General features: G+C 51.6%; 1 protein-coding gene across 1 annotated transcript; it reads right to left on the reverse strand.

The window, feature by feature from the left end:
- Positions 1-10,811: 10,811 nt before the first annotated feature.
- Positions 10,812-15,687, reverse strand: LOC149428651 (uncharacterized; the record flags this gene model as incomplete). The annotated part of the gene is made up of 2 exons (XM_089667155.1): positions 15,418-15,687; positions 10,812-12,378 (listed from the first exon to the last, which is right to left on the reverse strand). Coding segments are annotated over exons 1-2 (1,628 nt in total), but the record flags the coding sequence as incomplete, so codon positions are not given.
- Positions 15,688-16,705: the final 1,018 nt, after the last annotated feature.

Genomic DNA, 16,705 nt, shown 5'->3' on the forward strand with positions numbered 1-16,705 from the left:
ACTAGAGAGCGGTGACATCACCGAGAATGCAGTCTATCTGTTCACTAGAGAGCGGTGACATTGCTGAGAACGCAGCCTATCCATTCACTAGAGAGCGGTGAGATCACCGAGAATGCAGCCTATCCATGCACTAGAGAGCAGTGACATCACCAAGAATGCAGCCTATCCATGCACTAGAGAGCAGTGACATCACCGAGAATGCAGTCTATCTGTTCACTAGAAAGCGATGACATTGCTGAGAACGCAGCTTATCCGTTCACTAGAGAGCAATGACATCACCAAGAATGCAGCCTATCCATTCACTAGAGAGCAATGACATCACCGAGAATGCAGCCTATGCATTCACTAGAGAGCGATGACATCACCGAGAACGCAGTCTATCCATTCACTAGAGAGCGGTGACATCCCCGAGAATGCAGCCTATCCATTCAACAGAGAGCGGTGATATCACTGAGAATGCAGCCTATCCATTCACTAGAGAGCGGTGACATCACTGAGAATGCAGCTTATCCATTCACTAGAGAGCAATGACATCACCAAGAATGCAGCCTATCCATTCACTAGAAAGTGGTGACATCACCAAGAATGCAGCCTATCCATTCACTAGAGAGCGATGACATCACCGAGAATGCAGCCTATGCATTCACTAGAGAGCGATGACATCACCGAGAACGCAGCCTATCCATTTACTAGAGAGCGGTGACATCCGCGAGAATGCAGCCTATCCATTCACTAGAGAGCAGTGACATCCCCGAGAATGCAACCCATCTATTCAGCAAAGAGCAGTGACCTCACTGAGAATGCAGCCTATCTGTTCACTAGAGAGCGATGACATCACCAAGAATGCAGCCTTTCCCTTCACTAGAGAGCGCTGACATCACTGAGAATACTGCCTATCCATTCACCAGAGAGCGGTGACATCACCAAGAATGCAGCTTATCCGTTCACTAGAGAGCGGTGACATCACCAAGAATGCAGCCTATCCGTTCACTATAGAGCGGTGACATCACCAAGAATGCAGCCTATCCATTCACTAGAGAGCGGTGACATCACCAAGAATGCAGCTTATCCGTTCACTAGAGAGCGGTGACATCACCGAGAATGCAGCCTATCCATTCACTAGAGAGCGGTGACATCACCAAGAATGCAGCTTATCCATTCACTAGAGAGCGGTGACATCACCGAGAATGCAGCCTATCCATTCACTAGAGAGCGGTGACATCACCAAGAAGGCAGTCTATCCATTCACTAGAGAGCGGTGACATCACCAAGAATGCAGCTTATCCGTTCACTAGAGAGCGGTGACATCACCGAGAATGCAGCCTATCCATTCACTAGAGAGCGGTGACATCACCAAGAATGCAGCTTATCCATTCACTAGAGAGCGGTGACATCACCGAGAATGCAGCCTATCCATTCACTAGAGAGCGGTGACATCACCAAGAATGCAGCTTATCCATTCACTAGAGAGCGGTGACATCACCGAGAATGCAGCCTATCCATTCACTAGAGAGCGGTGACATCACCAAGAAGGCAGCCTATCCATTCACTAGAGAGCGGTGACATCACCAAGAATGCAGCCTATCCATTCACTAGAGAGCGATGACATCACCAATAATGCAGCTTATCCATTCACTAGAGAGCGATGACATCATCGAGAATGCAGCCTATCCATTCACTAGAGAGAGATGACATCACCGAGAATGCAGCCTATCCATGCAGTAGAGAGCAGTGACATCACCGAGAATGCAGTCTATCTGTTCACTAGAGAGCGGTGACATCACCAAGAATGCAGCTTATCCATTCACTAGAGAGCGGTGACATCACCAAGAATGCAGCCTATCCATTCACTAGAGAGCGATGACATCACCAATAATGCAGCTTATCCATTCACTAGAGAGCGATGACATCATCGAGAACGCAGCCTATCCATTCACTAGAGAGAGATGACATCACCGAGAATGCAGCCTATCCATGCAGTAGAGAGCAGTGACATCACCGAGAATGCAGTCTATCTGTTCACTAGAGAGTGATGACATCATCGAGAATGCAGCCTATCCATGCACTAGAGAATGATGACATCATCGAGAACGCAGCCTATCCATCCGTTTTCGCAGTCTGATAAACGCATGGCGCAGCTCTACGATCAGACATGCTATTTCCTCTTTGCACTGAGCAGACATGTAAATCCGCCATCACTCGGCTCTGCCAGCATCTCATCCAAACTGCAAATTCTTTCCACGTGAAGTCGACGGTTTTAAGTGAAACTGAAGAATTTCCTAAACGTAAGAGAAGTGTGGGGGAGGATCAATGTCAGCGCACAGAGCAGCCCGAGTCTGGCTCTCAGTGTAAAGAGGACCCTTCGTTACATCGCTCCAACAATGCGTCCAGGTTGGACAATCGATCGTCATTGTGAAGTCATCGATCACACATCGAGAACGATTCCACGGATCCATCTATGGATTCCTGCTCTGTGCCTGCGCTCCCATCCTGGACTCCCTCCCGCCGGCAGCTGCACTCCTCCGAACCACGCCCACCACCGTCACCCACATCCCCGTGGTGGGTGTCCCCAATATCTATTTCCTCTCAATCGGTGTCTACAGAACAGGAAATGAAATATACCCAGTGAAGTGACTGGGCTCAGGTGATACACAGAGATGAAACAAATCCTCCTATATAAGTTGTATCTTTTATCTGCACCCATCTCTTCGCTACATCAGAATTTATAAAGCTTGTCTGAGGGTTCAGAAAAAAGGGAGAGCTGAAATTAGACACTGCAAAGCTCAGTGAGGAAAGCTCTGAAAGCTGATTGGAGGGAAGAGACACACCACCCTCCACAGAGCTCACAGGAACAGAGCTGAGGCTGTCAATCTGCACAAGGTCCCTCCCCCTGTCACCGTCTTCTATTTGGTGTCAGGAAAACTTGTCAGAAGCGATTCCCATTGGTAACAGGAAGGAGGCAGCAGACAGAAATGACACTTAGTGCTCTGGACTGAGACCAGCGCACACTGTAGAGGGATGTGCTTTGTTCATATTTCATGTCTGAGGTTTACGTCCACTTTAAGGGAAATCCCTGATGGAACTCAGACGACCTGCTCTGTGTTATAGGGAAACCAAAATCCACGGTGACACCATGATTATTGTGAAATCAATAAAAAAAAAAGAGCTCCAGCCGGTCATCTAAAAGAGTCCATAATTATTTAATGCTGATAAAATTTGGACAGCAGGAAGATGAATGGTACCGACGCGTTTCGGTGCCAAGCAATCCCCCTTCACCAGGGCTGAAATAAAAAGTGAAACATCTTCCTATGCGTGTGAAATGGACAACATGACAGACGTGTGCTTAAGAAATACATGAGCGCAAGTTTCTTAAAGGGGAATCTCACTCTGGCCATGTTACCCTCCCCCACTGCTCTTCTGCGCCTCAATCTTTATAAACCCCAGTGCATGCGCGCATCTTTGTCCGGTATTCAGGACTTGATGGTGGACTCATAGAAGCGAGGTGTTGGTTCTGTTCTGTTGGGTGTGAAATAGAGTAAGTTCTCCTTCCAAAGGCCTAACATGAAATGAAGGTACGGTGTAGATGGGCCATGTTTCGGTCCCAGGCTGATGCCTCTCTGATAGCCTCAACAAGAACGCTCAGTAGATGACAAGTTCTGGGGTGGGTGTTGAGGAGCGCCAGACACAAATGTTCATGACACTCAAGGGTCTAAGTAAAATTTTTATTGAATACGAGCATCAAGTGAAGGCAACGCGTTTCGGGGAATGCCTCCCACTTCCTCAGGGCTGTCACAATAGAAAAAATTGGACTCCGGTAGGAAATACCAAGACTTCTCCTCAGTACTCACACCAGCAAGGCCGATTCCTGATGGAGACACCTGACGGAGACAGGAATCGGCCTTGCTGGTGTGAGTACAGAGATGGAGGCTTGTTATATCCTACTGGAGTCCACTCTGGGGAAGTGGGAGGGGTTCATGGGGCCCCTGTTTCCTTGCTCACACTCAAAGCACATCCAAAAAAGTCTATAAAAGGTACAAGGGGCATTTCATGGGGCCCCCTACTGACCCCGGGCCCTCGAGCAGTGCCCGAGTGCTCGAATGGTCAGTCCGCCCCTGCTCTGGTAGGAAATAACAAGCCTTCTCCTCAGTACTCACACCAACAAGGCAGAGACACCTGACGGAGACACCTGATGGAGACACCTGACGGAGACACCTGACGGAGACAGGAATCGGCCTTGCTGGTGTGAGTACAGAGATGGAGGCTTGTTATATCCTACTGGAGTCCAGCGCTTTCCATGGTGACCACTCTGGGGAAGTGGGAGGGATTCCCTGAAACGCGCTGGATTCACCTGATGGACTAATACAAGCGAGGTATTGGTCCTGTTCTGTTGGTTCTTTTGGGTGTGAAACAGAGTAAGTTCTCCTTCCAAAGGGCTAACATGAAATGAAGGTATGGTGTAGATGGGCCATGTTCCGGTCCCAGGCTGATGCCTCTCTGCTAGCCTCAAGGAGAACGCTCAGTAGATGACAAGTTCTGGGGTGGGTGTTGAGGAGCGCCGGATACAAATGTTCATGACACTCAAGGGTCTTAGTGAGATTTTTATTGAATACGAGCATCAAGTGAAGGCAACGCGTTTCGGGGAATGCCTCCCACTTCCTCAGGGCTGTCACAATAGAAAGAATTGGACTCCGGTAGGAAATAACAAGCCTTCTCCTCAGTGCTCACACCAGCAAGGCGGATTCCTGACGGAGACACCTGATAGAGACACCTGATGGAGACACCTGACGGAGACAGGAATTGGACCTGCTGGTGTGAGTACAGAAGAGGAGGCTTGTTATATCCTACTGAAATCCAGCGCTTTCCATGGTGACAGCCCTGTGGAAGTGGGAGGGATTCTCTGAAACGAGTTGGCTTCACCTGATGGACTAATAGAAGCGAGGTATTGGTCCTGTTCTGTTGGTTCTTTTGGGTGTGAAATAGAGTAAGTTCTCCTTCCAAAGGGCTAACATGAAATGAAGGTACGGTGTAGATGGGCCATGTTCCGGTCCCAGGATGCTGCCTCTATGATCACAGAGAACTCTCAGTAGATGACAAGTTCTGGGGTGGGTGTTGAGGAGCGCCGGATACAAATGTTCATGACACTCAAGGGAATAAGTGAAATTTTTATAGATTAAGAGTATCAAGTAAAGGCAATGAGTTTCGGGGGAATGCCGCCCACTTCCTCAGGGCTGTCACAATCAGGGGCAGACTGACAACTCATGGGGCCCACGGGCAATAGGGGATCATGGGGCCCCTGAGTCCTCGCCCACACTCAAACCACACCCAAAAAAGCCTATGAAAGGTACCAGGGGCATCTCATGGGGCCCCCTACTGACCCCGGGCCCTTGGGCAGTGCCCGAGCTCCCAAATGGTCAGTCTGCCCCTCGTCACAGGCTGAGGCCTCTCTGATAACCTCAAGGAGAACGCTCGGTAGATGACAAGTTCTGGGGTGGGTGTTGAGGAGCACCGGATACAAATGTTCATGACACTCAAGGGTCTTAGTGAGATTTTTTTTGAATACGAGCATCAAGTGAAGGCAACGTGTTTCGGGGAATGCTGCCCGCTTCCTCAGGGCTGTCACAATAGAAAAAATTGGACTCCGGTAGGGAATAACAAGCCTTCTCCTCAGTGCTCACACCAGCAAGGCCGATTCCTGACAAAGACACCTGACAGAGACACCTGACGGAGACAGGAATCGGCCTTGCTGGTGTGAGTACAGAAGAGGAGGCTTGTTATATCCTACTGGAGTCCAGCTCTTTCCGAGGTGACACCCCTGGGGAAGTGGGAGGGATTCCCCGAAACGCTGGGCTCTTATTCAATAAACTTTAAATCATACCCCTGAGTGTCATGAAGGTTTGTACTGGGTGCTCCTCAATACCTACCCCAGAGTTTGTCATCTACTGAGGTATTCAGGGCCTGGTCAGAGACCCCACGGCATGTCGAGGATTTGCACACATATGTGCAATGCACGCGATTGCGACACGGTAGAGGTCTAAATCAGGGCTGAGGAGGTGACACTGTGCCTCTGTGATCTTTGACTTCTCCCGTGTTGTTCAAGTAGACCTCTACCTCTATGAGCTTGCCACCCCGATGTAAATGGTGGAGGTCAGCTTCAAGCACACGTTTCTTATGACTATAACACTTTCCAGACATTTTATAGACAGAGTTTCTTAGGAGGCTTTTTTACTTATTTGAGCCCTGATGAAGGAGGATTGTTTGGCTCATGAAACGTGTTGGACACCTTTTATGTTCCTGCTGTCCAAATCTTATCATCAATAAATAATGATGGACTCTTGGGACCATCTGGCACCCTTTTTGTCAGTTTCACTTGCCCCTCTAATTGTGGCTCAAGCTGCTGAGGTTCAGTCACCAAACCCAACCAATGCTCTCCAACCAAAGGTGAAGAGATCCAGTCCAGCACCTCACATGCACTGGTTCTTGGACCATGGTAACTGTGACAGGGTGACCATCTTGCTGTCAGGTGGGCATTAAGAGCAGAACATGACTGTGACCCTACTGGAGGCCAGAGGTCACCACCAGGGTTGCTGTTAGAAACCAAAGGGCCCCATACAGCCAACCCAACAGATTCGGGGACGGCTGGCTGGGGGTCTCTGCGATCAGTTTGAGGTCACCCCATAGATCCCGAACCCCTCTCTGATATCATAAATTTCCTGAGTTGACAGTAATCCCCATCCAGTTACATTGTTACAATTCCCAGTAGTGATGAGATATCAGGCTGAGGTTTGATGTGGAGGGTCTCAGACTCAATATAGTGGGCCAGATTCAGGGACAGCTAACTGGGGGTCTCTGTGATCAGTTTGAAGTCACCCCATAGATCCCGAACCACTCTATGATATCATACAATTCCTGAGCTGACAGTAATCCCCATCCAGTTACGTTGTTACAATTCTCAGAAGTGATGAGATAGCATGCTGTGATGTGACGTGGAGGGTCTCAGACACAATATGACGGGCCAGATTCAGGGACAGCTGGCTGGGGATCTCTGCGATTAGTCGGAGATCACCCCATAGATCCCGAACCCCTCTCTGATATCATACATTTCCTGAGTTGACAGTAATCCCCATCCAGTTACATTGTTACAATTCCCAGAAGTGATGAGATAGCAGTCTGTGATGTGACGTGGAGGGTCTCAGACTCAATATAGTGGGCCAGATTCGGGGACAGCTGGCTGGGGGTCTCTGCGATTAGTTGGAGGTCACCCCATAGATCCCGAACCCCGCTCTGATATCATACATTTCCTGAGCTGACAGTAATCCCCATTCAGTTACATTGTTACAATTCCCAGTAATGATGAGATATCAGGCTGGGGTTTTTTGATGTGGGGGGTCTCAGACTCAATATGGAGGGCCATATTCAGGGATGGCTAGCTGGGAGTCTCAGTTTGAGGTCACCCCATAGATCCCGAACCCCGCTCTGATATCATACATTTCCTGAGCTGACAGTAATCCCCATCCAGTTACATTGTTACAATTCCCAGAAGTGATGAGATAGCAGGCTGTGATGTGACGTGGAGGGTCTCAGACACAATATGACGGGCCAGATTCAGGGACAGCTGGCTGGGGGTCTCTGCGATTAGTTGGAGGTCACCCCATAGATCCCGAACCCCGCTCTGATATCATACATTTCCTGAGCTGACAGTAATCCCCATCCAGTTACATTGTTATAATACTCAGTAGTGATGAGTTATCAGGCTGGGGTTGATGTGGAGGGTCTCAGACTCAATATAGTGGGCCAGATTCGGGGACAGCTGGCTGGGGGTCTCTGTGATCATTCGGAGGTCACCCCATAGATCCCGAACCCCGCTCTGATATCATACATTTCCTGAGCTGACAGTAATCCCCATCCAGTTACATTGTTACAATTCCCAGAAGTGATGAGATAGCAGGCTGTGATGTGACGTGGAGGGTCTCAGACACAATACAGTGAGCCGGATTTGGGGACAGCTGGCTGGGGTCACGGCGATCACTCGGAGGTCACAAACAGACATCTGCTATTATTCTGCCCTCCGCGGCCCCCCGACGCCCATTCACACATAAATCCCAATTGTTATGGAAATGGCAACAATGGATCCATAGTGTCACATCAGCCAGATTCCTGGACACCAACAGCTGTCCTCGGAGTGCACAGCAATGTCACATCTCCGCAGCGAACATACGTGACGCGAGGACACAATGAGGTCTCTTTTATCCCCATCCATTCCACAGGAAGATTTGGAGGGCTGGACAGGACACCGCCGGGGGCTGAATGAGCCGCGGCTTGTCTGTATCTCCAGTACGGGTTCCCTGGGGCCCATTCACGCTGTATGAATGCTTTAAGGCGCTCGGCAATCAAATTGAATGAACTTCCTTAACGCATCGCGCTTTAACACATGAAAAAAACAGACATGACCCATTTTTTTTTTGAACCACATGGCACGTGCATTGAGGTGTGCTGCGGCACGGTTGCATTGGCAGCTACCGCACCGCAGATTGTGCATTGTGATGCCACGCGGTAATGTGCAGTAAAATATTCACTCTGCCGCACGTGACCACAACGCACAGGTCCAGAAACATCTATTCACCACCACCAAAAGAGTCTCACTTCTCCTGTGGCAATCTCTGTGATCTAAAACAAATCAGAGAATCCAGAAGAAGGCTCCCCGTCGTAGGTGGGGACTCATGAAGCCTTGGAGATACACCAGACCAGCGAGTCAATAAAACCGCCCTCACAGGGCAAAGCAAGCCATTGACCTGACTGCCGCCCTATGCAGCATCAAATACCCAGCATCCCCACCCCAAACAGCACAGATAAATATCCAGTACTTCCTAGTATGGAAGAACAGGTGGGGTACTCATGTGAAAGTACTGGTGCATGCCAATTGGCCATTCTCACCCATGGGGTTGGGGAGAGACCTCAGCCCTGTGTAAGCTCCAAGATATTCAGGGCCTTCAGCCTTCGTTCCTGGCAGGACCGGGTCTAGCCTATCTGATCTGGGGGTGCGGTATAGAAGGTCAGGGGGCATAATGTCAACAGTGTGACGGTGATGAGGGGAACCGGTATTACCCATTCGTGTCTGGACCATGTATGAGGCTGTCATTAGATTAGGATAATTAGGCAGAACCTGTGCCTCCCTATATCAAGTGTCCCTATCAGAGTCCCCCCCTCACACCTGTGGTCCTCGTCAGAGTGCCCCTTTACATCAGGTGTCCCAGAGTGCCCCCTTGCATCATGTGTCCCCATCAGAGTGCCCCCTTATATCAGGTGTCCCAATCAGAGCACCCCTTTACATCAGGTGTCCCCATCAGAGTGCCCCCTTGCATCAGGTGTCCCCATCAGAGTTCCCTCCTTGTATTATCAAGTGTCCCCATGAGAGTGCCATATTGCATCAGGTGTCCCCATCAGAGTGCCCCCTTGCCCCGTACCTTCTACAACCAATTCCCCCGTACCTTCTACAACCAATGCCCCGTACCTTCTACAACCAATGCCCCGTACCTTCTACAACCTATGCCCCGTACCTTCTACAACCAATGCCCCGTACCTTCTACAACCAATGCCCCGTACCTTCTACAACCAATGCCCCGTACCTTCTACAACCAATGCCCCGTACCTTCTACAACCAATGCCCCGTACCTTCTACAACCTATGCCCCGTACCTTCTACAACCAATGCCCCGTACCTTCTACAACCAATGCCCCGTACCTTCTACAACCAATGCCCCGCACCTTCTACAACCAATGCCCCGCACCTTCTACAACCAATGCCCCGTACCTTCTACAACCAATGCCCCGTACCTTCTACAACCAATGCCCCGTACCTTCTACAACCAATGCCCCGTACCTTCTACAACCAATGCCCCGTACCTTCTACAACCAATGCCCCGTACCTTCTACAACCAATGCCCCGTACCTTCTACAACCAATGCTCCGTACCTTCTACAACTAATGCCCCGTACCTTCTACAACCAATGCCCCGCACCTTCTACAACCAATGCCCCGTACCTTCTACAACCAATGCCCCGTACCTTCTACAACCAATGCCCCGTACCTTCTACCACCAATGCTCCGTACCTTCTACAACCAATGCCCCATACCTTCTACAACCAATGCTCCGTACCTTCTACAACCAATGCCCCGTAAATTCTACAACCAATGCCCCGTACCTTCTACAACCAATGCCCCGTACCTTCTAAAACCAATGCTCCGTACCTTCTACAACCAATGCCCCGTACCTTCTACAACCAATGCCCCGTACCTTCTACAACCAATGCTCCGTACCTTCTACAACCAATGCCCCATACCTTCTACAACCAATGCCCCGTACCTTCTACAACCAATGCCCCGTAAATTCTACAACCAATGCCCCATACAGGAAGGGTCGGTTCAGCGTACTCATCTCTGCATTGCCATCACTGGTCATTTTTTGAACCCAAACTCTATTAACACAAGAGGAACATAAATCTGTTGTATCTCTAGCAAAGATTAGACAGCGAATGACCAGTGTTGGATTTCTGTTCGAAACCAACAAGACCCTGAAGAGGTTCTGATTTGTAGCCCTCAGATCCTTGTATTGGAGAGCTGAGGGCTGTGTGGAGTCAGAGCCCTTATCTGAACACATCCAGGGAGGGGCAGCTACTCTTAGATTTAACCAGGAATCTCCGGGAGCTTGTTCCTCAACCATCACAACTGGTTTCAGATAGGGGCTCAGGCCCACGCTGCTCTCAATGGAAGTAAATGCAGCCGGAGATATATGTCTAAAAGCCTTAGAAGTCCTACCTGCAAAAGGCTCCAATGTTCTCCACGATGTAGCACTGACCCCCATTGTAGCAGTAGGTAGGGTAGATCTCGCACAGCGACTTGCAGGAGTTGTTGCGTCTCACGTAGCCGTTGCGGCACTCAGTTCCATTCTCGCCTGTCCCCGACATGGTCTGCGTTTGGTCCTTGTTCACCTCTGGGTGAGACTTGGGGTACGTCTCACCATGAAAGGGGAAGTCTTGGTGACTGGTTGGTCTCTCATCCATTGTGACAGTGTGCACCTTCGGAGTGGCCACCTTGGGGAAGTTCCGAACATCTTTAGCAGTGATGTCGTCATCCTCGGCATCCTCGAGATCTTCGTCGTCATCGTCGTCCTCAATCCCCCCCTCCTCGTATCCATCTGCGTAGAAAGGAGGGGTGGGGTAAAAGTAATCAAAAGGGGAAAAGTCATCATAATGCACGCGCTTGTGCCAATTGATATTATCATGGAAGCCCTTGGTGGAGTCACCACCTGCAGGGTAGCCCAAGTGGTCGTCTAAATCAGAGGGGTCCCTATAATCTAGGTCTGTAAGGTCAGACGGGGGTTCGGAGGGTTTTGGTGGATTGCTAGGTGGGGCACCAGTAGATAGAGTATCTACTTGGCTTTTTTCTGTGACCACCGTTATATCGGTGCTCCCTTGAGCTCCCTGCGCTGCCGACTGCCTCGAATCTTTCTCCAGAACGTTGAACGGTCCCTGAGATTTACCTGCCTCAAAACTGACCTCTTTCTGGGACTTGTAAAGGTTGTCACGGCTGGGTTCAGTACCTGAAGGCGAGGGTGACTGCATGGACGTCTCTCTGGGCACTTGCAGGAGATGGTCAATTTCTGCAGAGTCTGGGCTGATGGCTTTTTCCGTTGATGGGCTCAGCATGGCATTGCTCCAGGCAGTTGACGTCTGAGAAGGTGTTGAGGTGGCCAGATCCATGAAGTCTTGTAAGTTCTGCCCAGTTTCCAATGAGCTAGATTGGGTGACTTGACTTGAGGGCATCTTGACATGAGGGTCACCACTTCCAGAGTCTTCTTGACTTTCCGTCACGGAAGGTCTGTCTCCTTTGGCAAAACTTTTTCTGAACTCCAAGTCAACCGTTCCTTGGCCAACAGGCCACACAAAACTGGTAACAGGTTCATCATTGCCGTCACTACGCTCAGAGAGCAAAGACCTGGATGGAGACTTTCTGTTGGCATAGACCTCATCATGACATCCTACACAAACCGATGACTTATTGTCTGCATTTATCCTAGGGGAACGGTGCTTTACTGAACTTTCAGTGGATGCAATTCCATCGGGAGCCGCTGAAGATGCCACAATTCCCGTAGACACCACAGATTTAGGTGGTTTTATCTGAGGCCTTTTGGCCTTGGTTCCACTCCAGGATTTATTGTCCGAGAAGGAGTCTTCTCCAGCAGATCCGGGCCTCCTGGACATCACCTTGTCTACATCTAACACTCCTTTTTCAAGAAGCGAGGCCAGAATCTCTGCCGCTGGTTGCTGGTATGAGTTGTCCCCTTGCTCATCGAAACCCAACACGTCGGTTCCATTTTTGGGATCTGAAGAGGTTCAATGAAAGACAAAAAGAAAACAGAGACAATGTAAGAATGGGTCACTGAACATGAAGGTCTGGTGTATACATCAAAAATGGCCCTCAAATTCAAGGAAGGAAACCAATGCCATTTCAAATACCATTCTCAATCAGGGGCGGACTGACCATTCGAGCACTCGGGCACTGCCCGAGGGCCCGGGGTCAGTAGGGGGCCCCAAAAAATGCCCCTGGTACCTTTTATAGGCTTTTTTGGGTGTGTTTTGAGTGTGGGCAAGGAAACAGGGGCCCCATGGTCTCCAATTGCCCAGATATTGCACTCCCCAGGTTAAGGAAATCGACCCCTAAATGTCACCCAATCTGGGTTTACATCTTGTCAATGTCTTGGCCTGACTCAGTATTTACAGGACGGATGCTGGTAAGAATCTGCAATGACATTTCATAGCCTATGTATGCAGGGGCGGACTGACCATTTGGGAACTCGGGCATTGCCTGAGGGCCCGGGGTCAGTAGGGGGCCCCATGAGATGCCCCTGATAACTTTCATAGGCTTTTTTGGGTGTGGTTTGAGTGTGGGCAAGGACACAGGGGCCCCATGATCCCCTATTGCCCGGGGGCCCCATGAGTTGTCAGTCCGCCCCTGTTCTCAATATTTTAAAATTGGAAACAGAGACCTTGGTGATCCTGCCATGAGGTTCCTTGTTCGAGCACTTCCTGTTACAGGGTGACAACGCTCTGTCTCCTGTCTCCCAATTGTGCTCCTGCGTTGTCACCAGGGGCGGACTGACAACTCATGGGGCCCCCGGGCAATAGAGGATCATGGGGCCCCTGTGTCCTCGCCCAAACTCAAACCACACCCAAAAAAAGCCTATGAAAGGTACCAGGGGCATCTCATGGGGCCCCCTACTTACCCCGGGCCCTCGGGCAGTGCCCGAGTGCTCGAATGGTCAGTCCGCTCCTGGTTGTCATCCAGACACAAGGGCTTCTGATGGGGACTACAAGTGACCGTTTCAACACACGTGACACAGGCATGGCCCTGGGAAATGCCAACACGGCCATCGCTGGAAAGACCAGCAGCAAACGAAAAGGTTGGTTTACTCAATCCGGAGAGCGCAAAATCTGGTGCAGCTGCCCGTGGTGGCCAATCAGCTTTGGCAATAAAACCTGGAAGCTGATTGGTTCCTATGCAGAGCGGCACCAGATATTGCACTCCCCAGGTTAAGGAAAGCGACCCCTAAATGTCACCCAATCTGGGTTCACATCTTGTCAATGTCTCGGCCTGACTCAGTATTTACAGGACGGATGCTGGTAAGAATCTGCAATGACATTTCATAGCCTATGTATACAGGGGCGCACTGACCATTTGGGACCATGAGGGCCAGGGGTCAGTAGGGGGCCCCATGAGATGCCCCTGGTACCTTTCATAGGCTTTTTTGGGTGTGGTTTGAGTGTGGGCGAGGACACAGGGGCCCCATGATCCCCCTATTGCCCGGGGGCCCCATGAGCTGTCAGTCCACCCCTGTTCTCAATATTTTAAAATTGGAAACAGAGACCTTGGTGATCCTGCCATGAGGTTCCTTGTTCGAGCACTTCCTGTTACAGGGTGACAACGCTCTGTCTCCTGTCTCCCAATTGTGCTCCTGTGTTGTCACCAGGGGCAGACTGACAACTCATGGGGCCCCGGGCAATAGAGGATCATGGGGCCCCTGTGTCCTTGCCCAAACTCAAACCACACCCACAAAAAGCCTATGAAAGGTACCAGGTTCATCTCATGGGGCCCCCTACTGAGCCTGAGTATGCAGGGGTGCACTGACCATTTGGGAACTCAGGCATTGCCCGAGGGCCTGGGGTCAGTAGGGGGCCCCATGAGATGCCCCTGGTACCTTTCATAGACTTTTTTGGGTATGGTTTGAGTGTGGGCGAGGACACATGGGCCCCATGATCCCCTATTACCCGGGGGCCCCATGAGCTGTCAGTCCGCCCCTGTATGTCTGTAACCTGAAGGGGATATGCTTTGAAAACTGGACCACACGTTGAAAAACGTGATGTCTGCAGACCACGGGGGTGTAAAATGTACCGTCTGGACCCCCCCCCCCCCCTTTTGTTGGTCCTGCACCCTCCAGACACCAGCCAATGTGCGCCCAACGCCAGATTTGTCACCGATTGGCTCTCCTTCGCTGTGAGATATAATAACACGGAGCGCTGAACCTGAGCGTTGTCATTCGCCGCCGTCTCTATTGTGTATGGCGTTCCCTCCGCCGCCGCTGGCACCGGTTGCCGTCCACAGGAATCCGCAGCCCCCCGGCCGGCCCGGTGAACGCCAATAACCGGCCACATTATATATATATATATATTCATGGCACGTGTCGTTACCGATCCATCACACGCCATGTGACACCCTCCGTCTGCCTGGTTACTGGGGTCTGCGCTCCCATCCAGGACCGTTCACCGCGGATTGACTGGAGGAAGGGGGGGAGGGCGGCGGAGGGGAGGAAAGGGGGGGGTGGTGGTGGGGAGGAAGGGGTGGGGGGGGGGCGACTGAATTCTGCATTAGAACCCGTTGCCTGTAAATACAATTCCCAACAAAAAACCACAAAAATTAAAAAATTTCCAAAAAATCGCCCCTGGATCGGATATTATCCGCAGCGTTTCACCGCGGCCATGCCGTTAACCCTCCGCGCCCAGGTGTGCCGGCGAGCGGAGAGCGCCGTGTTGCTAGGGGGCTGAGGGGTAGATGGGAGGGACCCAGCCCCCCCCCACCGTGGACGGCTTGCTTTGGCGCGGCGGCCGGCTTAGCAAAATGAGATTCCCCCCCCCCTTTCCCACCACTACCTTTCTTTTCATTGCCCCCCCCCATTTGTGGCCCCATAAAGGGTTAAGCTGCGACCGCACGCAATTTATTGGCGGAGACGCGTCTACGGTCCAGGAATGAGCCCAGGTGTAGAAATGGCAGCAATGTAGGACAGGTGGGTGTATGAGGGGGGGGGGCTCAGCACAGACAGGTACCCCCCCCATCCCATCCACCTCCCCCCCCCCCCAGGGTCACCTACCTCCAGCTGTGCACAGTGCAGCCACCGAGCAGAGAAGTGCAGCCAGACTCCAGCCCTCCATGGTCAGAGATCGCTGTGTGACGGAGGTGGGGGGTCTGCGGAGAGTCGTCGTGGAGGGGGGGGGGTTCAGCCCCAGATGTCCTGTGTGGCCCCTGGGCACCGAGCAGGGACAGGCTGGGGGGACATTGTGTCCTGCGCTGCAGCCTCCTCACTCTGCCTAATGCATCTGCTGCTGAGGAAGGATGAGGATGGGGGGGGAGGGCAGGAGGATGAAGAGGAGGGGGGGGGACTGCCTGCCTAGAGGGGGGCAATGGAGCCGCTCTACAGCCCCCTCCTCTCCCTCCACCGACCGCAGCCAATCGCTCTTTAATTATCTGCCCATTAGTGGGGCTCAGGGGAGGCGACTCGGCCAACCGAGACCACCGGGGGCACCATCACTGCAGATGGCGCTGACATAGAGGGGAGCGCAGTACAAACAATGAGCTCATTATATCCGGATACAGAATATCCCCGCCGGTCCCTGGAATGTCCTCATCCGATACGTTGTATCCCGAGACCGGTCCCTGGAATGTCCTCATCCGATACGTTGTATCCCGAGACCGGTCCCTGGATTGTCCTCATCCGATACGTTGTATCCCGAGACCGGTCCCTGGAATGTCCTCATCCGATATGTTGTATCCCGAGACCGGTCCCTGGATTGTCCTCATCCGATACGTTGTATCCCGAGACCGGTCCCTGGATTGTCCTCATCCGATACGTTGTATCCCGAGACCGGTCCCTGGAATGTCCTCATCCGATACGTTGTATCCCCACCGGTCCCTGGAATGTCCTCATCCGATACGTTGTATCCCGAGACCGGTCCCTGGAATGTCCTCATCCAATACGTTGTATCCCCACCGGTCCCTGGAATGTCCTCATCCGATACGTTGTATCCCGAGACCGGTCCCTGGAATGTCCTCATCCGATACGTTGTATCCCGAGACCGGTCCCTGGAATGTCCTCATCCGATACGTTGTATCCCCACCGGTCCCTGGAATGTCCTCATCCGATACGTTGTATCCCCACCGGTCCCTGGAATGTCCTCATCCGATACGTTGTATCCCGAGACCGGTCCCTGGAATGTCCTCATCCGATACATTGTATCCCCACCGGTCCCTGGAATGTCCTCATCCGATACGTTGTATCCCGAGACCGGTCCCTGGAATGTCCTCATCCGATACGTTGTCTCCCGAGACCGGTCCCTGGAATGTCCTCATCCGATACGTTGTATCCCGAGACCGGTCCCTGG

This window comes from Staurois parvus, unplaced genomic scaffold (assembly GCF_062004578.1).
Source record: "Staurois parvus isolate SC_StPar_1 unplaced genomic scaffold, SC_StPar_1.0 ptg003061l, whole genome shotgun sequence".
Taxonomy (NCBI): Eukaryota; Metazoa; Chordata; class Amphibia; order Anura; family Ranidae; genus Staurois; species Staurois parvus.